This window comes from Chiloscyllium plagiosum, unplaced genomic scaffold (genome assembly GCF_037043375.1).
Source record: "Chiloscyllium plagiosum isolate Xiang-an unplaced genomic scaffold, Cpla_swu_hap1 HiC_scaffold_14, whole genome shotgun sequence".
Taxonomy (NCBI): domain Eukaryota; kingdom Metazoa; phylum Chordata; class Chondrichthyes; order Orectolobiformes; family Hemiscylliidae; genus Chiloscyllium; species Chiloscyllium plagiosum.
Genome location: NW_028270152.1, coordinates 69478430 through 69505050, shown reverse-complemented (window position 1 = coordinate 69505050; position 26621 = coordinate 69478430). Strand labels below are relative to the sequence as shown.

Sequence of the window (26621 nt, the reverse complement as noted above, 5' to 3'; positions counted from 1 at the left end):
GGACTCTTAGGAAAGCTTCAAGTTTGTGAACTATTATAGCTGTTTGCACATCAATGAACATTTTGTTATCTCTGATACCGCAGGCATACTGGCCAAATGACCTGACATCGCACTGCCCTATTGACTGCGGCCTTATACTAGATAGAATCCTTTTCACGAAGGGCAAGGGACATTTAGCTGGCTCCTTTCCTTTACATACATACATCCTATATTTTAAGCACCTAGGTCCACAGAAACAAATTATAACTGCAGTTTCTTTAGTTTCCAAATAGATGTTTGTTTCTGGGATGTGAGTGCCCTTGGCCACACAAACATTTCTTACTCATTCTTAATTGGTATCCAGAAGGTGATGGTGAGCCACCATCTTGAACAACTCTGATCTACCTGGTGATCAAGTTGCTGTAAAAGGGAAGGAATTGCAGGATTTTGACCCAGCAACTCAGCAGGAATGACAATTATCGATCCATGTCAGGATGGTGTGTGGTTTGCAGGTGGTTATGTTCCATGATTCTGCTACCCTTGTCCTTCCAGGTGATAGAGGCCATGTTTTAGAGAGTGTGTCTAAGTAGCCTTGGTGAGTTGCTGCACTACAACTTGTGCGATAGTGAAGGGACTGAACATTGAAGTTGGCAGATGGGATGTCAAGTAAATGCACTGCTTTGTCCCTGATGGAGTCAAGCTTCTTGAGTGTTGTTGGAGCTGCACCCATCCAGGCAATTGGGGAGTATTCCATCACACTCCTGACTTGTGCCTTGTAGATGGTGGACAGGCTTTAGGGAGTCAGTAGGCAAGTTACTCAGTGCAGGATTCCTAGCTTCTGACCTGTTCTTGTAGCCACTGTATTTGTGTGACTCGTCCAGGTCAGTTTCTAGTCAGTGGTAACCCTAGGATATTGATTGGGGGGGGGGGGGGGGGGGGGGGGGGGCAGGATTCAGTGATGATAACACCATTGAATGTCAAGGGGAGATGGTTAGGTTCTCTCTTGTTGGAGATGGTCATTGTCTGGCATTTGTGTGGTGTGAATGTTACTTGCCAAATGTCAGCCCAAGCCCGGATATTGTCCAGGTCTTGATGCTTTTAAACATGAACTGCCTCAGGATCAGAATGGAGGAGGGTAGGGGAGGCATTGGCCTATTGGAAGTATCACTGGACTGTTAAATCAAAGACCCAGATAAGGTTCAGGAGACCTGGGTTTGAATCCTGCCACAGCAAATGGTGGAATCTGATTCAATAACTATCTGGAATTGAGGGTCTCATAGTGACCATGAGTTGTTGGAAAACCTCAACTGGTTCACTTATGTCCTTTATGGAAGGAAACTGCCATCCTTACCCAGTCTGGCCTACACGTGACTCCAGACCCACAGCAAGGTGGTTGACTCTTAACTGTCCTCTGGGTAATTAGGGATGGGCAATAAATGTTGGCCTGACCAGAAATGCCCTCATCCCTGAATGAATAAAGGAAAAATAAGGTGCTGAACATTGTGTAATCATCGGTGAACATCCTTCTGACCTTATGATGGAGGGAAGGTCATTGATGAAGCAGCTGAAGATGGTTGAGCCTAGGACACGACCCTGAGGAGCTCCTGCAGAGATGTCCTGGAGCTGAGATGACTGACCTCTATCAGCCACAACCATCTTCCGAAGTGCCAGGTATGACTCCGACCAGCAGGAACTCCCTCCTGAATCCATTTATTTCTAACACCAAACTTGGTTGAATGAAATCTTGATGTCAAGAGCTGTCACTCTCCCCTCCCCTCTGGAATTCAGCTTTTTTGTCCATGTTTGAACCGAGGCTATAATGAGGTCAGGAGCTGAGTGACCCCGGCAGAACTCAAACTGGGGGGTCACTGAGCAAGTTATTGCTGAGCAGATGCTGATGATAACACCGCCGATGACACCTTCCATCACTTTACTGATAATTGAGAGTAGACAGATGAGGCAGGAACTTGCTTGGTTAGATTTTTCCTGCTTTTTATACACGGGACAAAGCTGGGCTAATTTCAGTAGCTGTACGAGAGCTGCTTGGCTTGGGGAATGGCCAGTTCTGAAGCATAGGTCCTCAGGAACTTGGCTGCAAGGCCTTCAGTACTTTGTACCAGATAACTAGCAAGCTGGACTGTACTTGTCAGTGGTGTCTAGCCAGACTAGATCAATCAGCTTGAATCAGCACTGACAGGAAAGTGAAAGCCATCAGATAAATGGCAGCTGGGAACGTAACTAGAACCTATACAAGGATGACCTGATACAAGCTGTGAAAAAGCTTCTCCCAATTCATGGAGAAATGCAAGGTTCAAGGAACACACAGCCCCTTCAGTGCAAAAAGAACAGAATGGTCCAATGAGGCAGGCCCAGAGGCTCCATAGGAACAGGAGGATGTGCAGACTGTGAGATGGTCATTAATGTAAAAAGAGTGTATGTGTGTGTGCGCACCTATGTGCAGGTGTGTGCCTGTCTGTCTTTGGGTATATGTATCTTTGCATGTATAATTGTGTGTGCACGTGTGTGTGCGCGTGTATGTGTCTTTGTGCATTTATGTGCAGGTATGTGCCCGTATGTGTCTATGTACATGTGTATCTGTGTCTGTGTGCGTGTCTGTCTTTGGGTGTGTGCATGTATATCTGTGTGTGCACGTGTGTGTAAGTAATTTCTTCAGTTGCATGTTCAAGTGAAAAGGTGGTCCAATGTTTCTCAAAAACAGAAGACCTGCTGGACACAGTCACAGAGAACAAAACCTCACCATTGAGTTTTAAAATTTCTGAGGGCAAAGATTCACATTTACTCTCCTCCAATCCACTGGTTACAAATTAGCCCAGGAAAAAAAGAAGTTATGTCTACTCCGGCGTTGAGACTGAAGCTTGCTGAGGTGGCATGGGGGAGTTGTCCAAAATGGGATTGGAGATGGGCGAGGTGAAATCTGCCAACAGCCCAATTTCACTGGGGATCCAGCAGCTAGTGTGGGTGCCTCAGGTCAACATTGCCTTGCTAAACATGGAGGAATAGGCTTCTCAGTCGGTGTATCTTTCTTGCTCTTCCAGGCTGTTGTGTGAAGGACTGTACAAGGGATGACCAGTGCCCTTGGTGAGAGGGCTCACTGCCTCCTAGAGAGAGGAGGACAGGACCTGGAATAGGCATCAGCTCAAACCCACTGAACTAAAAGTGGCCTTTGATGGGGGTTCGGCAGTGGGGGAAGGGGAAGGGATGAAGGTAAACACGGAGGGAGAGGATTTCCATCTCTCACCGAGCTGTCTTGTCCCAGTCATCCTCGCTGAAACCACCATCGGTACAGGGGTAGCTCTTCCGACGATTGGCACGCGGTGCCGGGCTATTGTTCCGACTTGTGTCCTGCCACTCGTGAGGACGTGGCACAATCCCTGCTGTTTGGTGATGGTAGGAAGCTGTCAGGGTAAACACAGACAGGAGCCCAGGTTATAGTAATGGAAACATTACACAATGTGTGTGGGGTGCGGGGGGGGCGGATCACTGACTACAGCACTGAACGTTTCATGAAGCTCTTCACCAGAAAGTATGCAAGCCGACTGACCATGTGATGCTGACAATATTCCCCCCCCCCCCCACCCCGGTTTGAAATAAAGTTCCTTCTAAATGTAGACCACACTTTCCCGTTTCAAGTTTTAAGGCTTGCACTGCTGACTGCATTGCTGTTTTAGCTGTTCATACTGAACTTGCGTTTTTGCAGACAGAGGATCCTGAGGCTGGGTTTGCTGTTCAGCTGGTGCTGGGGGTGGAATCGCGTAACAGCAAACAGGAGTTCGCTTTAGTTTTTTAAAAATCCACAAGTTACAAATCGCGTTACAACTAAATCACATTTAAACGCCCGTGATATGAGAACGACCTGTATAGCACAGTAAAAAAAGTCCCAAAGTGCTTTCTCAGAAAGGTTTTACAATTGCTGATGGTGTAGCCTACAGCTTGGGACAGAGAGAACAAATCTGTGTGTTTTAAAAACTATGCTCCAGTTACTGTGAGACAGCGTCCTGACTCCTCTGTCACCCAGGGCAAACCTATGGGAAGCTCTGTGCTATACACACTCTCCTCAATCCCAAGGACAACTGTTTAATGCTACTCTCTGTTTCCTGCCACCCAACCAGCTTCAGAGCCACCGTCCCTCTTTATTCCTTGGGCTTCAGCTGTGATTACCAGCCTGTTGTGCAGCTCCTTACTGAGTGCTTTTTCAAGACGGAGGTAGGTATAGCCCTCGTAGCTCGAGGGATCAAGGGATATGGGGGAGGGCATTGCAATCAATGGTCAGCCACAATCATATTGAATGGTGGAGCAAGGGGGTGGGGTTTGAATAAGCTGTCTCGATCTTCTAAGTTGCTACGAAATCCATGTACAGCCCGGGTTCAAACCCCAGCTTTGTTTGTCTGATCTTTCGCCCAGCGGGTAACTATCTCGGGTGGACTGGAACCATTTGAACCATCGTTAAAGGCAGTCCATCGTTCCATTACAGTTTTTCCAGACCATCTGATTCCTGTTTATCTGGGCTAGTTCCTTTCTCACCTCAGTGGACTTCGAATTCTTTTCCCCGAGTGTTAATCTAAACATCGTGGACGACATTTTCCAGTAAGAAGCATTGGAGAAAGGGGGTAACGACTCAGATTCACATCGGGACGCCATGGAAGACCCCAGTGTGTGGAACTACCCGGGAAGCGCAAAACCTCCAATGGGTGATTCCCCTGCCTCCTGCCATACTCTGTCTAAAGTAAATAAGAACTAGGAAGAGTAGGCCATTCAGCCTTTCTTAACCACTCCACCGTGGGGTGAAATCCTGACTAATCTCCCAGACCTACACCATTTTACATAGAACAGTACAGCACAGTACAGGCCCCTCAGCCCACAATGTTATGCCAAGCATTTACCTTAATCTAAGATCAACCTAACCTACACACCCCTCGATTTACTGTCGTCCATGTGCTTGTCCAGCAGTCGCTTAAATGCCCCTAATGTGGTGGGCGGCACGGTGGCACAGTGGTTAGCACTGCTGCCTCACAGCGCCAGAGACCCGGGGTTCAACTCCCGCCTCAGGCGACTGACTGTGTGGAGTTTGCACGTTCTCCCCGTGTCTGCGTGGGTTTCCTCCGGGTGCTCCGGTTTCCTCCCACAGTCCAAAGATGTGCAGGGTCAGGTGAATTGGCCATGCTAAATTGCCCATAGTGTTAGGTAAGGGGTAAATGTAGGGGTATGGGTGGGTTGCGCTTCGGCGGGTCGGTGTGGACTTGTTGGGCCGAAGGGCCTGTTTCCACACTGTAATGTAATCTAAAAAAATCTAATCTAATGTCTCTGACTCTACTACCACCGCTGGCAGTTCCACACACCCACCACTTTCTGAGTAAAGAACCTATCTCTGACATCTCCCCTATACCTTCCTCCCATCACCTTAAAATTATGACCCCCCTCATGACAGCCATTTCTGCCCTGGGGAAAAGTCTCTGGCTATCTGCTCTATCTATGCCTCTCATTACCTTCTACACCTCTATCAAGTCACCTTTCTTCCTTCTTCTTTCCAGTGTGAAAAGCCCTCACTCACTCAACCACTCTTCATAAGACAAGCCCTCCAATCCAGGCAGCATCCTGGTAAATCTCCTCCACACCCTCTCTGAAGCATCTACATCCTTCCTATAATGAGGTGACCAGAACTGCACACAATATTCCACGTGTGGTCTAACCAGGGTTTTATAGAGCTACAGCAAAACCTCAGAGCTCTTAAACTCAATCCCTATGTTAATGAAAGCCAACACACCATTTTCCTGCACTAACCCTGCATCTCTGAGTATTTTTGAAATGTAGAATCACAGACTCTCCGCAGTGCAGTTAGGGGACATTTGGTCCATCGAGGCTGCACTGACCCTCTGAAGAGCACCCACCCAGACCCACACCCCCACCCTATTCCTGTAACCCTGCATTTCCCATGGCTAATCTACCTAGCCTGTCCATCCCTGGACACTATGGGTAATTCACCACGGCCAATCCACCTAACCTGCACATCTTTGGACTGTAGGAGGAAACCAGAGGACCTGGAGGAAACCCACACAGACATGGGGAGAATGTGCAAATTCCACACAGACAGTCACCCGAGGGTTGATCAAACCTGGGTTCCTGGTGCTGTGAGGCAGCAGCGCTACCCACCCTGCCACATGTAGAAATCTTTCAGTCTGGAACATTCTCGGCGATTGAACTTCTGGCAGTCCTCAGAAACATACATCAGAAATGTTGCACAGATTAAAACCTAGTCTAACTGTTGGGTGAATGTATAACATACATCCATCCATCTGCCTACCCCCGGCATTTGACTGACCCCCAGTAACACAACTACTCCCCCAAGCATTTGACACCTCCTACCCCTGACTACCACAATCACCCAGCTCTGCCCCCTCGACTACCACCCCCATGACGGTCCTGCCCACCCAAGTAGGCCCCACCTATCAATTACTTTCCCAGCATCCTGCTAAATACACCTCACCATCTGGCTGTTCAACCAACTACCCTGACAATCTGACTAACCACTCACTCACTCCCATCCCAAACCACCTACCCGTTTACTAACTCCATCCTCTGATCTTCCAACTGGACATTTAAACTTGTCAATATATCAGTTAATGCCATAAAAAGAGGAGTATCCTGTCTCCCCCCAACTCTACTTTGATCTAAAGGATTCTCAGAGTGTCGCTGGGCTCTAGATTTCTGGGATGGCCCCAGCAGAAAAGGATTGGATTTGGGTAAGCAACAATCTGATGACAAGTGCCTCATTGGAAGATCTGAATATATCATGATTCTGATATTATGATCACTGTTTCCTAAACGTTTCACTGCTGAGACTTGTATTTGACTCACCTCATTCCCGAGAGCCAGGTCCAGCAATGCCTCCTTCCTTGTTGGACCAGAGACGTACGATATGGAAACCACCCCCACTCAGCCCTTCACAGTACTTCTATTCTAGTTTAGAATAATTAAAATCTCCGTTTATAACTAATCAATAGATTTTGCATGCCTCTGGAATTTCCTCACAAAGCTATCTTTCCCAATAGCCGTTTGCCTATAGAATACATCCAAGTGTGTAATCTCAAAATAGCTCAATCATTTCCAACTGCAAAGCAAACACATTCTGCTTTTGATCTCTCTTTGATATCCTCCCTCTCTCAAACTGTAATAATCTCCTTAGTCAATTCTCCCATCTCTCCACCTTTCTCACTTAGCTTTCTTGCATACCTTTCATCCAGAAATATGTAGCACCAAACCCTGAGTTATTTTGATCCAGGTCTTGATTCACGTGTTGCCATTGTCTCATGTGAGCATTTGTGACTGCAGCTTACCAACCCTATTTTCTGCATTTATCGACTTGCATGGTAAACTTCATCTACACCATTTCCCTTTCCCTCTTAGCCTAATCCTAATGCTTAGACGGTCTCTCCCAATCCTTTGTGCGCCTGGTTTCACTTTATTGTGGCAAGCTGCTGGTTCCTGTTCCCTGCCATATTTGTCTAAAACTTTCTCAACAGCTTGAGCAGACTGCCCCAGAGGGGGAATATTCCCTGAGTACGACCAAAGCGGGGTCCTCCTGACTCGGCAGCAGAGCGAGGGACTCCTGGTTGCAGTGGGCCCAGGGTGGGGATTTCCTGGCACTGGTATGGCAGCGGCTGTAGTGTGTTCTGCCCGGAGCAGGGACCCCTAGTGTCACTGAGGCACCAGCGAAGCCAGGGGCTCTTGGTTGCGCTCACACTAGGCCCGGAGTAGGGACTTCTGGGGTCTCCAGGTTGCAGGGACAGTGTGGGTTCAGCGGAGAAGAGATGGTACCTAAACTGGGCAACTCCTACATTCGCGCAGGTATCAGTGGGATGGTAGTTACTGTACGCTAGGTGCCAGCATGGAGTGGTTTGGAAAGATTGCTATTCTGAACTTTCTTTTTTCTAATTTATTCCTATGATCTGCAAGCCTGGACTTTTTATTTCTTTAATTTACTAAATTTCTTCCTCCCTTAAGAATTTTTCTTTACAATCTGTACCTAGGTACAGTAATGTGGTAACGTGTAAACTTTCCACTGAGTACTTGTGACAATAAAGCCAATTCAATTCAATTCAGCTTGGTCCTGGTTCAATCTCTCTGTCACAGCTAATTCCTCTCTCCCCCAGGATAAGTCTCACGTCCTCGACGTGCTTGAACTGAGTCGATGTGTAACACTTGCAAACTCCTTGGTGTTGGCTGTGGCTCAGTTGCTAACACCCTCAGTTCCAAATCAGAAGGTCCAGAACCCCAATACAAATTGACCTGGTCTCTCAGATCACTGTAAAAGATTCCCATAACACGATTTCAAGGAAGTAGGGTGGCATGGTGGCTCAGTGGTTAGCACTGCTGCCTCACAGCACCAGGAATCTGGGTTCAACTCCCGCCTCGGGCGACTGTCTGTGTGGAGTCGGCACACTCTCCCAGTGTCTGTGTGGGTTTCCCCCGGGTGCTCCGGTTTCCTCCCACAATGTGCAGGTTAGATGTATTGGCCATGCCAAATTGCCAATAGTGCTCAGGGATGTGTAGGCCAGGTGTGTTAGTCCGGGGTAAACGTAGGGGAATGGGTGGGTTACTCTTTGGAATGTCGGTGTGGATTCATTGGGCCAAATTGCTTGTTCCCACACTGTAGGGATTCTGTGAAATGGCAGATGAGTTCTATAAAGACAGCGAAGGTTAGAAACACCCAACCGATCTGATAGTAACTGTGGAGAGAGAAGCTGAGTTCACATTTCGAGTGTAGTTTGCAAAGTCTCTTAGTTACAGGCAACTGTGGGAAGTTGCAGAGCAGTAGCTTGAAAAATGTTTAGTTTAATACTGAGATATGATTTTTCTTCAAGTTACTCACTCGTGGGACATGGGTGTTGCTCAGTCAGTATGTATTGTCTGTCCCTTGAACAGCTGATACATGAACTGCTGCAGTCCATGTGCTGTAGGTAGACCCACAGTGTTTCTCTCTCTCTCCACTGATGCCGCCAGACCTGTCGGGTTTCTCCGGAACTTGCTGTCTTTATTTCAGCATCCTGCAGTGTTTCGCTTTCATTTCTGTGTTCTCCCTAACGTCCTTATTGACATTTTCTCTCTAAACTGTACTGCAAATCACACGCAGGTCGCCCCCTTTAAATTACCACACGGCCAATGCAAAAAAAAAATTACAGGGGCCACATGCTTCAAGAAATGTCCCGAACAATTGAAGAAAAAAATACACAGGGCATTGATTTGATTTATCCCGGGCAGTATTTACCCCTCGATTTATATCACCCGAAACTAGTTAGTTGAACATTATTACAATACTGTTTAATGGGAATGGCCTGCAAATTGGCTGCTGTGTTTCTGACAGAACAGCTAGGTCTACACTTCAAAAGTGCAACCTTGGCTGTGAGCTCTTTGGGATATGAACAAGTTATTTAGGATGCTATGAAAATGCAAGCCTGTCTTCTTAAATTGTATTTTTCCCCATTCACACAAAAAATGCAAACTCTGGCCTCTGACTGGCAGCAGCTCTTTGTGGTTTCCCTTAAAGGTAGAGGAACAACCACAGGGTGGCAGCAAATACCTGCAGTGTGGTTCAGGCAGTTCGTGCAGCCTCAGACCAGGCAACGGCTCTGAAACTCCCCTGGCAATGGTCCTCACAATGTACATGGGTGGCCACAGCATCAGTTCAACTGGCCAACGATTTCAAGGAGAGTTGAAAAGTGAAACCAGTTACCGTCCAAATCAATGTCAATATCCAAGGGCCCAAACACACCTTTCAGTTGAAACAACGATTTACCTACACAATCCAGTCTTCTGTATCCACTCCTCTACAATGTGGACCACTCAACAGAACGTCTACGTTCTGCCTGCAAAAAAAGACCCTGAGATTCCAGTTGTCTGCCACTTTAACACCCCACCATGTTCCCTGGTCTCAGGCTTGCTGCAGTGCTCCAGTGAAACTCAGCGCAAGCTGGAAGAACAGCACCTCGCTTTCTGCTTGGGAAGTCTGCAGCCTTCTACTCAATATCGAGTTCAATAAAGTTGGGGCTTGAGCTCTCCCATGTTCTTACCCCCTACCCCACACACCAAGCCTTGTTATCACACAATCTGCTATTACGCACAATGCATTGTTAGCCACTAACAGTCTCCATTAACAGATATTCACCCTCCTAGCCAAATCATTATCCACTCGTTTGTCTATCCAACTGTTCTTAGATTAGATTAGATTCCCTACAGTGTGGAAACAGGCCCTTCGGCCCAACAAGTCCACACCGACCCTCCGAGGAGTAACCCACCCAGACCCATTTCCTGCTGACTAATGCACCTAACACTATGGGCAATTTTAGCATGGCTGATTCACCTGACCTGCATATCTTTGGACTGTGGGAGGAAACTGGAGCACCCGGAGGAAACCCACGCAGACACGGTGGTGGGGCGGGGGGGGGGGGGGGGGGGGGGGGGGGGGGCGGAAGGGGGAGAATGTGCAAACTCCACACAGACAGTCGCCCGAGGCTGGAATCAAACCTGGGACCCTGGCACTGTGAGACAGCAGTGCTAACCACTGAGCCACCATGCCTTTTCTCTCTTTGGGCTCTAATCCCACCTATTGTTTACACTTTACCACGTTCTCCCCAACCCATCTCCTGCATAAATACCAACAATTTCCAAGCTACCATCAGTTCTGGGGAAGGGTCGTTCCACCTAAAACGTTAAGTCTGATTTCTCTCCACAGATGCTGCCAGGTTGGCCGAGCTTTTCCAGCAACCTCTGCTTTTGTTACGATCAAAATCAAACTGTGTCCTCCGTCTGGTAGCCAATCACTATCCAGGTCAAACTGGGACCCCTATCACCAACAGCCAATCATCATCCAGGTTAAAAAAAAAGCCAAAAGAACTTCAGATGCAGGAAATCAGAAACTGCTGGAAACACTCTGCAGGTCTGACATCATCGGTGGAGAGAAATCAGTTTTGGGTCCAGTGACCATGTTCTGATAAAGGGTCACCAGACCCCAAAACGTTAACTCTGATGTCTCTCGACCTACGCTGCCAGAATCCTCTTGCAAGGATGCCTACCTTGAAGAAGCTCTCCTCCTCCCTCTACAAGGATCACTGGCCTGCTGTGTTTTTCCAGCATCACATTTTTCAACTCTCGTCTCCAGCATCTTCAGTCCTCACTTTGGCCTAGTTGATCTTAACCGACTGCGAATCCTCTTGCAAGGATGCCTACCTTGAAGAAGCTCTCCTCCTCCCTCTACAAGGATCATTATTCCCAGCGCCCCTCCCCCCTACCTTTTATCTCAGCCCGCCTGGCACACCAGCCTCATTCCTGAAGAAGGGCTTATGCCCGAAATGTCAATTCTCCTGCTCCTCGGATGCTGCCTGGCCTGCTGTGTTTTTCCAGCATCACATTTTTCAACTGCGGAGTGTTCCAACAATTTCCGATTTTGTACCATCCACGTCAAACTGCGTCCCCTACCCCAACACCCGCAGCCAATCACCATCAAGGTCAAACTGTGCATCCAATACCAGTAGCCAATCGTCACCCAGGTCAAAATGTATTCTTTACCCAGCAGCCAACCATCACACAAGTCAAACTCTGTCCCTACCCAGTAGTGAGAAGTTTTCCAGCTTGGAAAAGAATTGATCTTCTCCCATTCCTCGGTTTCCCTGACCAATAAAGAGGCCACTTTGAATGGCTCCTGGTAGAAACTGACTGAAACAAAAATGGTGCATCTCTCCATCCCTTTCCTCCAATTCCACAGGGAGATATCGAGGTAACACTGAAGTTGCCTTTACAAGGAGGCTGAGACTGAGACCTCACATTAGCAATGGTTTTAAATCCACGCCCCACCTCTCCTACGCACCAAAGTAACAAAACAATCAAGCTCATGAATACGAACCGAATGTTAAAACAGGCATATTTGAGTCACGTTATAAGCTCACCGTGGCTTCCAAAGGCCCCTTCCAGCCCTGAGCTATCCCATGATTCCATGGCACTGTCCATACTTGGAATGGTGCTTGAGTGGATTTTGGAGAGTTTGTTGGTCTTCTGAGAGTCAGGGAGCTCATCTTCAGGGTCACTCAGTTCACATACAGCACTGGGCTTCTTCGAAAAAGAACCTGGAAGAGAGGTTCCAATGTTAACCAAGACAAAAAGTTATTGTGTTGTTCATTCTCAGGATAAGAGTGTTGCTGGCATTTATCATTCATCCCCAGGTACTCTTGAGAAGACAGCAGTGGGTTGTCTCCTGAAGTTTTCTGTCTCAGTGTCAAGAAGGTGTTGTAAGGAGGAGAGATCCAGAGTAGCCCCAGAAGGAACAGCATTATCTTTCCCAGTCAGAATGCTGTACACTATGGAGAGATCTAGAAAGGGATAGAATCACCCTAGGTGATTGAGGTATAAAAAGAAAGTGCTGGAGAAACTCAGCAGGTTTGGCATGATCTGTGCAGAGAGAAACAGAGTTAAAGTCAACAGACCCCCTATTTGCAGTTAACCAGAACTGTCAAGGGATGAGATCAAATTCAAAGAAAAAGCATATAATCGAGCAAAGACAGGTGGCAGGTCATATGACTGGTGGCACAGTGGCTCAGTGGTTAGCACTGCTGCCCCACAGCACCAAGGACCAAGGTTCGATTCCAGCCTCGGGCGACTATCTGTGTGGAGTTTGCACATTGTCCCCGTGTCTGTGTGGGTTCCCTCTGGGTGCTCCAGTTTCCTTCCACAGTCCAATGATGTGCAGGTTAAATGGATTGGCCATGCTAAATTGCCCGTAGTGATCATGGATATGTAGACTAGGTGCATTAGTCAGGGGTAAATGTAGGATAATAGGGTAGGGGAATGGGTCTGGTTGGGTTACTCCTCAGAGGGTCGGTGTGGACTTGTTGGGTTGAAGGGCCTGTTTCCACACTGTAGGGATTCTATGGTTTTATTTTTTATTCATTCATTCATGGGACAAGGGCATCGCTGGCTACAGCATCATTGTCCATCCCTAATTGTTAAGAGTCAACCACATTGCTGTGGAGTCACATGTACATCAGACCAGGGAAGGGTGACAGATTCCTTCCTTAAAGGACATTAGTGAATCAAATGGGTTTTTCTGACAAATTGACAATAGATTCATGATCACCCTTAGACTTGTAGTTCCAGATCTTTTGTTGAATTCAAATTCCACCATCTGCTGTGATGAAATTCGAATCCAGGTCCCCAGAACATTACTTGGGTCTTTGATTTAACAGTCCAATACCACGAGAGCCATTGTCTTGCAAAAGATGCAAAGAATGACCAAAAATTAATAAAGAGGGAAACATTAGATCATGAGAGAAGGCTAGCCAGAAACGTAAAAACAGGTGGTAAGAGTTTCAATAAATTTTGCTCTTATAATAAACATTGCTCTTATAGAAAGTGGGACTGCTGAATTAATAATGGAAAATAAAGAAATAACAGTTGAGTTTTGAACAGATATTTTGCATTAGTTTTCTCCCTAGACAATATAAATAACATCCCAGAAGTAATGGTAAGTCAGGAAATGGAAGGAGGGAGGAAATCAGCAAACTCTCAATCACCAGAGAAGTGGTCCTGAGTAATATGGTGGGGTTGTAGGAAGACAAGTGCCTAGCTCCCGATGGAGTGTATCCTCGCTCTTCTAGGAAGTGGCTAGTGAGATAGCTGATGCACTGGTTTTAATTTTCCAGAGTCCCCTTGATTTGGGGACAGTGCCATTAAATTGTAAGATTGCAAACATCACTCCTTTATTCAAAAACGGAGTGAGATTGAAATCAGAAAGTATATGCCAGTTAGCAAAAGGGAAAATGTAAAAAGCCTCTACTAGTCATTGCAGGATACTTTGAAAAGTTCAAGGTAAACAGGCAGAATTAACAAGGCTCTGTGGAAAGGAAATTTGTAGGTTTGACCATTCTATTGAAATTATTTAAGGAAGTAACATGTCAATAAAGGGGAAACAGTGGATGTACTGTACTTAGATTGCCAGAAGGCATTTGATAAAGTGCCTTATCAGAGGTTATGATGGAAAATAAAAGCTCACGATGTAGGAGGTAGCATATTGGCAGGGACAGAAAATTGACTGGTTAACAGGAATCAGAAAGGAGGGATAAATAGGTCATTTTCAGGTTGGCATAGTGTGACAAGTGGCTTGCCATCAGGATCAGTGCTAGGATCTCAACTTTCACCAATTTGTAGGAATGACACAGTATTAGTTGCCAAATTGGCTGCCAATACAAATATACAGTGAGGAAAGTATGTGTTAAAGAAGACAAAGGCGCTAGAAAGGGATAGTGATAGGCTTAGAGAGCTGGCAAAGATATGGCAAATGGAGTATAATGTGGGAAAAATGTGAAATTGTTCATTTTGGAATGAAGAGTAAAAAAGAAGCCTATTGTCTAAATGGTGAGAGATTACAAACTTCTGAGATGCGGAGAGATCTGTGTGTCCTGATACATGACTCACAAAATGTTAGTATTATCACACACATGTAATTAGGAAAGCTAATAGAATGTTATTGTTTATTGTGAGGAGAATTGAATAGAAAAGATATAAACAGCACCGCTGAGATTGCATTTGTAGTACTGCCTACAGTTTGGATACCTGATTTAAGGAAAAATGTAAATATGTTCAGAGAAGATTCACTGAATAATATAACGGGAATTGTCTTGTGTGTTGGACAGGCTAGGTCTGTACCTGCTGGAACTGTCTTGTGTGTGTTGGACAGGCTAGGTCTGTACCTGCTGGAACTGTCTTGTGTGTGTTGGACAGACTAGGTCTGCACCTGCTGGAACTGTCTTGTGTGTGTTGGACAGGCTAGGTCTGTAGCTGCTGAAACTGTCTTGTGTGTGTTGGACAGGCTAGGTCTGTACCTGCTGGAACTGTCTTGTGTGTGTTGGACAGGCTAGGTCTGTACCTGCTGGAACTGTCTTGTGTGTGTTGGACAGGCTAGGTCTGCACCTGCTGGAACTGTCTTGTGTGTGTTGGACAGACTAGGTCTGCACCTGCTGGAACTGTCTTGTGTGTGTTGGACAGACTAGGTCTGTACCTGCTGGAACTGTCTTGTGTGTGTTGGACAGGCTAGGTCTGCACCTGCTGGAACTGTCTTGTGTGTGTTGGACAGGCTAGGTCTGTACCTGCTGGAACTGTCTTGTGTGTGTTGGACAGGCTAGGTCTGTAGCTGCTGAAACTGTCTTGTGTGTGTTGGACAGGCTAGGTCTGTACCTGCTGGAACTGTCTTGTGTGTTGGACAGGCTAGGTCTGTACCTGCTGGAACTGTCTTGTGTGTGTTGGACAGGCTAGGTCTGCACCTGCTGGAACTGTCTTGTGTGTGTTGGACAGACTAGGTCTGCACCTGCTGGAACTGTCTTGTGTGTGTTGGACAGGCTAGGTCTGTACCTGCTGGAACTGTCTTGTGTGTGTTGGACAGACTAGGTCTGCACCTGCTGGAACTGTCTTGTGTGTGTTGGACAGGCTAGGTCTGTCCCTGCTGGAACTGTCTTGTGTGTGTTGGACAGGCTAGGTCTGTACCTGCTGGAACTGTCTTGTGTGTGTTGGACAGGCTAGGTCTGTACCTGCTGGAACTGTCTTGTGTGTGTTGGACAGGCTAGGTCTGTAGCTGCTGAAACTGTCTTGTGTGTGTTGGACAGACTAGGTCTGCACCTGCTGGAACTGTCTTGTGTGTGTTGGACAGGCTAGGTCTGCACCTGCTGGAACTGTCTTGTGTGTGTTGGACAGGCTAGGTCTGCACCTGCTGGAACTGTCTTGTGTGTGTTGGACAGACTAGATCTGCACCTGCTGGAACTGTCTTGTATGTGTTGGACAGGCTAGGTCTGCACCTGCTGGAACTGTCTTGTGTGTGTTGGACAGACTAGGTCTGCACTTGCTGGAACTGTCTTGTGTTTGTTGGACAGGCTAGGTCTGTACCTGCTGGAACTGTCTTGTGTGTGTTGGACAGGCTAGGTCTGCACCTGCTGGAACTGTCTTGTGTGTGTTGGACAGGCTAGGTCTGCACCTGCTGGAACTGTCTTGTGTGTGTTGGACAGGCTAGGTCTGTACCTGCTGGAACTGTCTTGTGTGTGTTGGACAGGCTAGGTCTGTACCTGCTGGAACTGTCTTGTGTGTGTTGGACAGGCTAGGTCTGTACCTGCTGGAATTTCAAAGAATAAGAATTAACTTGATTGAAACATGGAAGATCCTGAGGGGTTTTGACAACATAGGTGTGCAGAGGATGTATCCTCTTGTGGGAGTATCCAGAATGAGGGTTATTGTTTAAATGTCATAGGTAACCCATAGGTGTGCAGAGGATGTATCCTCTTGTGGGAGTATCCAGAATGAGGGTTACTGTTTAAATGTCATAGGTAACCCATTTCAATGAGGTGAATTTGTTTTCTCGTACAGGGTTTTACATTTTTATAACACTCTTGACTATTTTGGAATACCAAAGCTCCAAATCCCTCAATCCCTATATCCAAGAGGGATCTATCGGTCGGAGTCTTGAGAGATCCAATTCTCGCCCTGCGTCAGTGAGAGGGTTCCAAATTTCTACACACTTTGATGTAGAAAACTGCTTCCTGACTTCCCTGCTAAATGGCCTGGCTCCAAATTTAAGATCATATCCCCATAGTTTTGATTTCCTATACCCACCCCATCACATCCTTTGAATATTTTAGACACCTCGATCCGACCACTCTCTGAACAATAAGCTAGTGTGCAAGCTCAGTAGGTAGTAGGGAAGGCAAGTATAATGTTAGCCTTTATTTCAGAGTGGATGGATAAGGAGATCTAACTAAAACTATATAAGGGACTGGTCATACCACAGGTGGAATGTCGGGAACAGTTTCAGTCCCAAAGGAAAGATATACTCATGCTGGAGACAGTCTGGAAAAGGTTCACTTGGATGACACAAAGAATGGAAGACCCTGTCTTATGAGCAGAGACCTGTCTTATGTCAATAGAATTTAGATGAATGAGAGGCGACCTGACTAAAACAGACAAAGATTCTGAGGGGCTTGACAGATTAGATGCTGAGTGGCTGTTTCCCCTTGTGGGAGAACCTCAGACCAGAGGGTATCATCTCAGAGTAAGAGAGAATTAAGACCGAGACGAAGGGGAACTGTTTTCTCTCGGCGGGTAACAAATCCATGGAATTCTTCACTGCAGAAGTCTGCTGAAGCTGGGTGTTTGTGTATTCAAGGCTAAGGCAGACAGGTTTTTAATCAGTAAGGGAATGAGTACAGATTATGGGAACAAGGTGCAAAAATGGATTTAAGGGTCAACAGATCAGTCATGATTTCATTGCATAGTGGACCAGACTTGATGGACCGAATGGCCAACTGCGACACTGACATTGTACGGTCGACCGAGGTGGAGACAAGTTTACGCAATCTGCCCTAGAACGTTAGCCCCATCGTCCCTTTCACCCTGTAATTCTCCGCCCCGCAGTCAATACTCACAGTCTGCTTGCTTCTTGATTTTCAAGGTCACTGTCTCCCCCGCCATTTGGAGCAGGTGGATGGCTTCGCTCAGTGGTTTGCCCTTAAGGCTTACTGTATTGATGGCTAATATCCTGTCCCCTATGTGAATGGCTCCAGTCCTGAAACCAGAAGGGAAAATTAGGCCAAAGTCTGTCTCTGAATCCCAACTCCCGCAAACCAAATAAATCATTGCAATGACAACTGCCTCCTTAGTGCAATGTCGGATGATCCATTTTCAAATGCACAAATCTCAGATGCATGTGTGGACTACTATCTGGGGAGGGGCTTTCCTTCTCAATAAAACATCAGGCCTCATGAGCAATACTGCAAGGCTCCATCAGGTAGTGAGGGTCACTAGGCTCTCTAATCGGGAAGCTAACTGGAAAATCCCAGTCAACCTTCATGGACAGGTTTTAATTAGTTCAGTCATGTGCCCACTGTTCTGATTGCCCTGAAAATTGAGTCCCTCGAATCAGTGAGATCCCTGCTAATTGGTGTGGTCTCGCCACTCAGTCCGACACCTGCACTGTGAAGACAGCAAGCGAAAAGTGAGGCTCAAAGTATGGATTTCAACTCCTCGTTCACCGACCCATTGTTCTCTCAGGAGTCCAACTCCCTGCAGCTCCCGGGCACGGTGGCTCAGTGGCTAGCACTGCTGCCTCACAGCGCCAGGGACCTGGGTTCGATTCCAGCCTCGGGTGACTGTCTGTGTGGAGTTTGCACATTCTCCCCATGTCTACATGGGTTTCCTCTGATGCTCCAGTTTCCTCTCACAGTCCAAAGATGCACAGGGGGGTTAAGTGGATTGGCCAGGCTAAATTGCCTCACCGTATCCAGAGATGAGCAGGCTACATGGGTTAGCCATGGAAAATGCAGGGTTACAGGGATGGGGTGGGTCTAGGTGGGATGCTCTTTAGATGGTCAGTGTGGGCTCAATGGGCCAAACGGCCTAGTTCCAGACTTCTATGAAATGCCAGCAGGACGCTGACGGGAAAACTTTAGCTGGGCCCTTCAGAAGCGAAGCTTGCCACTTTATTCGGGTTGGGGCTGTTTAACGGCCGCTCCATTGGCAGGGAATCCACAAGCCTATTTTGCCGTGAACCCTGAAATGTACTCTGCTTCCAGCCTGTGCAGTAACTAACTCAGATCGCAATCATCCGTTACCCACTACCACTTGCGGAGTCTTACTGTGGATTTTTACCTTTCGGCCAGGCCTTTCTTGGTGAGGGCACTGATCACGATGGGGTCGAAAGGTTCCTCAGTCCCAGAAATGGTGATTCCCAATGGTCCACCGTACCTCTTCAGTTCCACTGTGTATATTATGGCACCGGTACTTTCCTGTTCATCTGATGCAGGCAGAGGATTTAAAACGTAACGAGACAGAAAAGCAGAGTGGTTATTGGACAAAGGAAAGACCATGGGAGAGCCAAACACAAGAAGCAGTACCTGGCATTTAAATGGTCTTTGGATAGACATATGGATGAAAATGAACTAGTGTAGGTTAGATGGGCTTCTGGCGTGGTCAATGCAACATCGAGGGCTGAACGGCCTGTACTGTGCTGTAAAACTCTATGTTCACTGGAACTCACAGTGTTCTGGGTAACCAGTTCAAGCCATACAAGTTAATTAAACAGAACCAATATGAATTTTGGTTCGGAGTTCCTGTTAGTTCACTACTTGCACTTATTTAAAGCCCGCAACACTAATCTATTAAGAAATGGAAAAGTAGAGCCGGAGAAACTCAGCAGGTCTGGCAGCATTGAGTTCAGTGACCTTTTGTCAGAACAGGAGGTTTGTCTCTGCACTTTGAGTCATATCGGCTGGTCACCAGAGAGAGCTTTCCTCAACAATTAACCCGTGCTGTACCTGCCCTTAGAGAGTTTAGATGGAGCAGTTCAGAAGAAGCTTTATTCTGTATCTAACTCTAACAGAGTATTCAATGGTGACAGAGTCGATGATGCTTTAATTTCATTTAAAAGAGTAGAGAAAGCTTTAGTTTCCTTTCAAAGAGTACAGGAGCTTTACTCTGTATCTAACCCTGTGTTGTACCTGTCCTGGGAGTATTCGATGGGGAGAGTGCAAAGGGAGCTTTACTCTGTATCTAGCCCTGTGCTGTACTTGGCCTGGGTATGTTTGATAAGGACCAAGGCACTTCACATTCAGTTTAACAGGGTAGAGCGAGCTTTATTCTGTAAGTAACCCCATACTGTCCCTGTCCTGGGACTGCTTGACGTGGACAGTGTAGAAGGAGCTCTACTCTGTATCTAACCCCATATTCTTCCTGTCCTGGAGTGGACAGTGTAGTGGGAGCTTGACTCTGTATCTAATACCATGCCGTACTTTACGTGGAGGAATTGATTGGAAATGAATTAAGTATTTTGTTACCGCTGCTGTACACCTTTAGCTCATAAAGATAAGCTCATCCCTCCTGAGGATCTGTTTTTGTAAGAACAACCCTGTCAGAGATGTGGAACCTGGTCACGGTTGAAAGAGAGTGTTCTCTGTGCATGCTCAGTACCTGAGTTGTCCTCATCCTTTCGAATCTTCAGCTTGACTAGTTCGTCACACTGCTGCAGGATTTGCACAGCGTCCTCCATCGAGCAGTTCTCAAGTCGGATGTTATCAATGGCTAAGAGTTTGTCCCCAGGTTCCAGAGTCCCAGTTCTAAGGAGAGAGGGATACAGTGGCTGAGAATACCAGGCTGCAGAGCTGTGACACAAAGACAGAACAGCTTCCAGTATCCAGAGGCTGGAATCCTGCTGCTAAACTGCATGTCCATTGCACTACGAGTTCCTCTTTCTCTTTATGTCTTCAGTACGTTGAAATTAAAGCTGATCTTCAGATCTCTGACTATTGCAATCTTTTGCAAGGTTTCTTGGAACATGATGGGAATCCCCATTCTGCCTGTGTGTTCTGGTACAGTGTCAGCTGGGATTCTTGTTTCTGAGCCACATGTGAATCCCACTGAAGCACCAAGAAACCAGCTTTACACACAACGTGGAAGAAAGCATAAATGGTGCTGCCTTGCAACGGGACCGCAGCTGCCTCCCTGGGTGGTAACAAAAGACTGCATGGCCTTATTTGAAAGATAAGCGGAGGGGTTATCCTCAGTGCCCTGGCCCAATACTCCTCAATCAACATCACAAAGACAGTCATTGACACAATGGGAAATTCTTGTGCACATACTGACTGCTGCAGTTCAACAGCATCTCCAAAAGTCCTCCATCAGCTGTGGATTAAGGGGCCTGGCGGTCCAATTAAAAAAAAGCAAGGCTTTCTGTACATTTACAAACAACAGAAATTTAAAACCCAAAGGTCAGGTCTTCTCATTGTTGTCCCATGATTTGATCTTATCTCTGCCCATTCTTTCAATCCCAAAATGGTTCTGACCTTTGACTCTGCATCTTCGTTTCTCCGTTAACAAAGAAAACAAAATAGCACCTCAGACGCTATCACACACCAACGTACAAAAGGTTTATGGTCATCTGAACACTGTACAAATATTTCACTGTTAAATCAACTGCCAATGAACAGCTTCATTTATCTGTATGGAGTGCCAGATTGCCACGGTAACAACCTGGAGAAATCAAAGTGTCTTCATTAAGGGATGGGAAAAATTGAATTGGCCTCGAGCAGAGTCAGTCTGAGCATAAATTCAATCTAACTAAATGAGGAAGTAACGATTGAGGCTGTCTTTTCCTTTGTGACGTGTCTCACTTAGCTTAACTCAGGAAAGACAGATGGAAAACTGGGGACATTTTTGCACAGGTTAGAAGGTTCAGGAAGGACCTTTTCACTAACTCAGGGTGTTTAAAAAGAACGTTACTGCTAATTAAGTATTTTTGGAAGAGTCCCTGTTGTAATATAGGAAAAGCTTCCTCAAACTGCAGTGTGATTAACGACCAGATCATTTTTTAAATGATGTGAGGGCTGATGGGGCTTCACTTAACATTTGTTTAAAATTCTGTTTCAAACTCTAAGGAGCACAGATTTAAAAGTGCCCGAATAGACACAACTCACAACATCTCTAAAATAAAACAAAGAACAGCTGGAGATCTGAAACAAAGACAGAAATCGCTGGAGAAACTCAGCAGGTCTGGTTGCATCTGTCGAGGGAAAGCACAGTTAGCGTTTCCAAGTCCGGTGACTGATTTCGGTTCCTGTTCCACAATGTCTCTAACCTGGGGACACTGGCGAAAGAAGGGATTGTGGAAAACCAATTCAAACGTAGCTCCGTCACACAGAAAGTGGTGAAACTAAGGCAAGGACTGGCCAAAGGAAAAAGAAAGACACATTTATATAATGCCTTTCTCAAAGTACTTTTTAGCCAATTCATTACTTTTGAAGTATAGGAAATGTGGCAGTCAACTTGTCCACAGCAAGATCCCAAAAGCATTAAAGTGACCATGACGACTGATAATCTGATTTATTGTGATGTTGACTGAAGGATATATATCGACCAGGACACTCGAAATAACTCTCTCCGAAACAACTTCCTACTCTTCTTCCTCGGATCTGCTACAGATAAGAAAGGGCTTGGTTTCATGTCTCACCTGAAATACAGGACCTTCAACATTTCAGCATCCCCTCTGTACTGTGCTGGACTATTATGCTCATGCCCTTGGCTGGGACCTGAACCCACAAACATGGGCCTGACAGACAAGAGTGCTGCCAAATGAGCCACATATCTACTCACAACCGGGAGCAGTCTCAGTAAATTTAACACACCATGGAATAAGGCTTGTTTAGCACAGGATGCTTGCAATTCTGAACATACTCAAATGGTTTGCAATGACCTTTACTGATCCTGCACATTCCTCTAACCCTCAGTTTTCTATTTTCTGAGAGTCAGAAGCTGTAATTACTTTACTGATTACACAGAAATCTATCCTTCCCACACACTTTGTGATTAGATTAGATTAGATTCTCTACAGTGTGGAAACAGGCCCTTTGGCCCAACAAGTCCACCCCGACCCTCCATCGAGTAACCCACCCACACCCATTTCCCAACCCTGTAATTACCCCTAACTAATACACATGGGCAATTTAGCATGGCCACTTCTCCTAACTTGCACATCTTTGGACTGTAGGAAGAAACCGGAGCACCCGGAGGAAACCCACACAGACACGGGGAGAATGTGCAAACTCCACACAGAAATTGAACCCGGGTCCCTGGCGCTGTGAGGCAGCAGTGCTAACCCCTGAGCCACTTTGCTGCCCATGTCCAGTACACCTAGCTTCCTTGTTGGCTGGAGGTTCACTGATAACTTACAAGAGGCTCTCACTCGAACCTCCCAGTTGGTATAAGCTCTCCTGTTCCATGCCAGTTGATTCTGAGCTAACTACTGCCAGACATGCAGGTAACGGCAGAGCTATAGCTAAGCCTAGTGCCTGCTGGGCCTAGCGTGGGAACGTGAGCCCACAGCCATGTTCCAAGTCGTCCCTTGGCAGCTTCTGCTGGAAAATCCATGCCCATGAATGGTGACTGATTGCAGGACTGGGCTGAGTCTTTGATGCTTTCAAATACTTTCCTCACCCTGGCTTCTCCAGCTTAAATATCTGTGCTCGGGAGAGGGCAGAAACACCCTTTAAGAGGCACCCTTCGTTAACCAGGGAAATTCCAAGGTGGGGGGACAGGAGGAAGGGAATATTACCGAGGAAACATCGTTGGAAAGAGAGGAAGGGTGCACAAGGCGAAGGCTCAATGGTGTCATGTTCAGCACCATATCGTGGGCCGAAGGGCCCACTCCAGTGCTGTACTGTTCTGCATTCTAGATGTGAACGTGTGAATGAAGTGTGTATCATTCAGGTCCAGCACCCTGATAGAGAAGCTGGAGGGTGGGGTGGAGCAAGGAGGGCAACAGGATTGTCAGGTTGGAGCCTGTCTTCACCTTCCGTAGCTCAACCTCAGTGTGGAGTCACACACAGGCTCACTCAGGATTTGGGAGTCAGTGCTGAGATCACTATGTGAGGTCTAGCCTACTCTGCTTTGAGGGGATCGCAGTTGGGTCAACTTGTTGAACCACAATGGAGTGCCTTGCTGGGAGCTCCGCAGGTTAAGAGTTAACCAGGTAACTGGGAGACCAGAGTCACCTGTAAGCCCAGATTAGGTCCCAACGACTGGCTATCAGTGCTGTGACAGTCGCACATTCCTCTACTCCTGAGTTTTCGGAGAGTCAGACGCTGTAATTCCTTTACCGGTTACACCCACATCTATCCCGAATAGTCATACACTCTTCAAAAAGATGCCCGAATATGCCTGGTGAAACTGGAACATTAATATATTGCCCAATCCAGCCAGGAGAACCGCTTACTCTCCCACATTGTTGGACCAAACACATGCAGCAGTTTCCAAGCAGATACCTACCGGTGTGCTACACTACCCTTTTTAATATCGGAGATAATCAGTGGATCCCCAGGCTTCCGGCTGACAGCTGCTGAATGGAAAAACATTGCATGAATCAATCAAGCCAAAAGACCTTCTTATATACACTGAATAAGCACACTCTGCAAACACATTAACTTTGTGGACAAATACCACAGCCAGTACGACCAGCTAATCCCAGAGATGCTAGGGAACAGAAGACTACCGGCCAATGTCTTTACTAAACACCATGGAATCTTTCACATACACCGGTCCAGAATACAGGAGCCCCTTTTGGAAAGATCTCCCAAAAGGTGGTACAGCAGACAGCACAGGGTACCCTCAGGAACCGTGGGGCAGCAGGGCATAGTAACCGGCGTGAAAATCCAACACAGTCAACTTCCACATAGCAAGGTCCCACCATTCAGCCACTGGAGAGGGGAAGCATGCTCCAAAAGATCAGGGGCCAGTGTGTGAAAATGCTTCAGGGAAATATAACACCTCTTGGGCATGAGGGACAACCAGTTTGTGAAGACGGGACCAACAAATGGAAACAAGGGGGGAAAGAGTGAAGGCGGCTGCAGATTCTGAAGCAGTGGTGTGTGGTCCATCAGCTGTAAAGCCCCTGCTGGGAACACCTTATTCAGAGAGAGCTGCAGAAACCTAGAGGTACAGTCAGAAGGATGTTGGGAAACTTGAAAGGATTCAGGAAAGATTTACAAGGATGTTGCCGGGGTTGGAGGATTCGAGCAATTGGGGGAGGCTGAACAGGCTGGGGGTGTTTTCCCTGGAGCGTCGGAGGCTGAGGGGTGACCTTATAGAGGTTTATAAAATCATGAGGGGCATGGATAGAGTGAATTGGTAAGGTTTTTTTCCCTGGGGTGGGGGCAACTCTTTCATGCAGAGGGTCATGCATGTATGAAATGAACTGCCAGAGGAAGTGGTGGAGACTGGTACAATTATAGCCTATAAAAGGCATATGGACGGGGTTTTGAATAGGAAGGGGACAGAGGGTTATGGGCCAAGTGCTGGCAAATGGAACTGGATTAGGTTGGGATATCTGGTCGGCATGGACGAGTTGGATTGAAGGGTCTGCTTCTGTGCTGTACATCTCTATGGCTCTATGACTCTACAGACAAAGAGCAAAAGGCTGCAAGGTAGGCAATTAAGGGGCTGGATCTCCCTGCAGAGGTTCAGTTTGGCTGATTGTTTTACAATGGGAACAAGAGGTGCACCCCCCCACCCCCTTACCATTTGGTTCAAAATTGCTATCATTCAACTCACAAAACCTGCCTCGCTATGCAAGGCACACTGAGCGGCTGTTTGTCCACAGCTCTCCCCAAAAACACAATCATTCCCCTGTCATAATTTAGCAGAGCACCTGAAAGCCCTCATTACCTGGATCTTGCATCGACCAGTTCACCGAGACACTCAGCAGAAACATCTACGACTTTTGACTGATTACAGGGTGAGGGTAAACTCAGAACTCCCTGTGTCCACCCACGTTATTTCCATACAGAGAAAAGCTACACACCGGAACTTTCTTTCTTGGGTCTAAGTTTGGACGTTTGATCGATTGGAGGGGCTGAGTATGTCTCCTTGGAGTAAAGCAGGCTGAGAGGAGATTTAACCGAGAGGTACGATATCGTGAGATGTCTGCACAAGGATCTTGGGGAGATACTGTTCGCAAGGGTGAAAAGATCAAGATCTGAGGGGGCAGATTTTAGTAACTGGCAGAACAGGCAATATCGATAGAATGAGAAATCCTTCCAGCAGCAAGTGGTGAGGACCTGGAATGCAGAGATCCGAGGAAGTAAGTTCAATCGAGGTACGCGATATGGAAATTATCACCTGAAAAGGAAGAATGTGCAGGGCTCAGGGGCGAAGGTCAATGCAGATCCAAACTGGTCAGTGAGACAGAAACCATGACAATTTCCGTTGTGAACAGAGTTGATTAACTACCCAGTCTCCCAGCTCCTTCCAAACATAAATTCCACCTGATCCTCCTTCATAGATTTTTTTTAATATATTGTTCAGGTATGTTAGGGCACTTATCTGGAGCAGGTAGAACTTGAACGTTGGCCTCCTGCCTCAGAGGTAAAGACATTATCACGGTGTGACAAACTATACACACACACGCACACACACACACACACACACACACTCCCCTTGATCAAGAAGGGCTTCTGCCCGAAACATCGATCCTCCTGCTCCTCGGATGCTGCCTGACCTGTTGTGCTTTTCTAGCGCCATACTCTCAACTAATTACCCAATTAACCCAATCACCTCCTTAATGTCTCGCTTTATTAATGGAGAAGACTGAGGCCTGGCACTAAGTGCACTTCTCCTTCAGAGAGACAGCGCATGCATGATGGGCAGAACTGCCTCATTCAGCGCTGCACTCATTCTATGACAGGTTGCAGTGGGGGGGGGGGGGGGGGGGGGGTGGGGGGGGGGATGGTGGAAGGGGGGGGGGGGGGATGGTGGAAGATGGGGGGGGGGTGGCTACAGCATTGTTGAAACGGAGTGGTGAGAAACACTGTGTTTTAGGCAGCGGATGTGAAGACTCAGGACGCTGGGGATGTGGAGATACACAGACTTGGCGATGGTTAAAGTGTGTGCTCTGAGCCTAAAACTGAGCAGGATATCTTAAGTTTGTTATGGCTCGGTTCAGTCTGATAAGATATTTGGCAACGGCGATGGAACCAGAGGCTATGAATTTCTTTGAAACCATTTCTGCTCCCTCAGTGTAAGTCTTCCAGCCTCCTATTGTCTACCCTCAGTGTAGG

At 46.9% G+C, this 26621-nt stretch overlaps 1 protein-coding gene across 1 annotated transcript in view; it reads right to left on the bottom strand.

Moving 5' to 3' along the window:
- Window positions 1-26621, bottom strand: part of grip2b (glutamate receptor interacting protein 2b) — a 186225-nt gene that overhangs the window by 30510 nt on the left and 129094 nt on the right. The window contains exons 15-20 of the mRNA XM_087993993.1: window positions 23836-23905; window positions 19987-20132; window positions 18670-18814; window positions 17448-17587; window positions 11937-12113; window positions 3239-3395 (exon numbers count right to left, since the gene is read on the bottom strand). Of these exons, the coding sequence (XP_087850119.1) occupies window positions 3239-3395; window positions 11937-12113; window positions 17448-17587; window positions 18670-18814; window positions 19987-20132; window positions 23836-23905 (835 nt within the window). The remainder of the gene's footprint in view (window positions 1-3238; window positions 3396-11936; window positions 12114-17447; window positions 17588-18669; window positions 18815-19986; window positions 20133-23835; window positions 23906-26621) is intronic.